This window comes from Salvelinus sp. IW2-2015, unplaced genomic scaffold (genome assembly GCF_002910315.2).
Source record: "Salvelinus sp. IW2-2015 unplaced genomic scaffold, ASM291031v2 Un_scaffold4061, whole genome shotgun sequence".
Classification (NCBI taxonomy): domain Eukaryota; kingdom Metazoa; phylum Chordata; class Actinopteri; order Salmoniformes; family Salmonidae; genus Salvelinus; species Salvelinus sp. IW2-2015.
Window position 1 is genome coordinate 1 of NW_019945333.1, and position 1,023 is coordinate 1,023.

Here is a 1,023-nt window from a genome sequence, read left to right on the forward strand (position 1 = left end):
CATGGAGTCATTAAACAACACAGACTGGTGCAACTGGAACAATGTGAAGAGGTAGGCCTAAATGCTTATTTTAATCCACTTATTATTCTGTTTAATTTATTTCTGATCCAACTTATCATGCCGTCGGTCTCGCATTATCACATGCTTAGTTCAAACMGTAGTTTTGAGAAACCCAACACATAGTCAAGTGAAATCAGAGTTAACTCAYTYATTAATGRYAMATCCATACCATGAAMCTCTTAATAATGTCTTTCAGAGCACWTAATGTTGCCCTCTCTTGTACTAATAGTACCCCTCCTATCCCTCTCTGTAGGATGTATAACACCTTCACCATGTGCACGGAGGAGATAGCAGAGTGTCTGCTGATCCCCTGGCCCAACAGGATGGTGGAGAATGAGTTTGTAAACATCCACTCCAGGTTCTTCCCGGACTGTCCCAACGAGGCGCTGAGCGACCCCCCGCCAAGCATCGTGTTCGCCCTGGTGATGACCCCCATCTGCCTCATCCCCATCATGGTAGTCCTGGTGGTGCTCAAGACCAAGAACGGTGATGGCAGCTCCTGATAGGACGTCCTGGATCAGTCCTCATCCACCCTGCCTCACCTTCATGTTCAGACTCACTCTCTCCATCCCCTGAGGATTCAAGACTGGGGCCATTGACTCAACTATTTTACAGAGCACTGCTTATCATCTTCCAGCCACTGATGATTGGCTTAGCTCTGTGGAGTCCTATCAAAACAATATCACAGCCCAAACACCTGACACATGACCTTTATGGATGCACTGATACAGAATGAGTTGTACCACATGAGCATCGTCCAAGGATACAGGGGTTCAAGAAAGGGTCCGTCAGTGTTGTGTAGAGTGTCAAGTCAACATCCTCAGGGTTGCTTCTTGAAAACTCATCCTCTCCTCATTCGTCGATGCTCCTCTAACCAAAAGTGGTGACAGCTATGTAAATGTTTTGACTTCCTACACACCTTAGGAAAGTATTTAAGATAGTAGCGTTCATGGACTTATGTCA

At 45.8% G+C, this 1,023-nt stretch overlaps 1 protein-coding gene across 1 annotated transcript; it reads left to right on the forward strand.

Moving 5' to 3' along the window:
- Positions 1-6: 6 nt before the first annotated feature.
- On the forward strand, positions 7-784 carry LOC139026180 (receptor activity-modifying protein 1-like). Its single transcript, XM_070441469.1, has 2 exons — positions 7-51; positions 314-784. The coding sequence occupies exon 2, from the start codon at positions 315-317 to the stop codon at positions 561-563; it is 249 nt and encodes an 82-aa protein (XP_070297570.1). The 5' UTR covers positions 7-51; position 314; the 3' UTR covers positions 564-784.
- Positions 785-1,023: the final 239 nt, after the last annotated feature.

Bases quoted from the DNA above. Each gene is read 5' to 3' on its own strand.
- LOC139026180 (XM_070441469.1), top strand. From the start codon at position 315: ATGTATAACACCTTCACCATGTGCACGGAGGAGATAGCAGAGTGTCTG.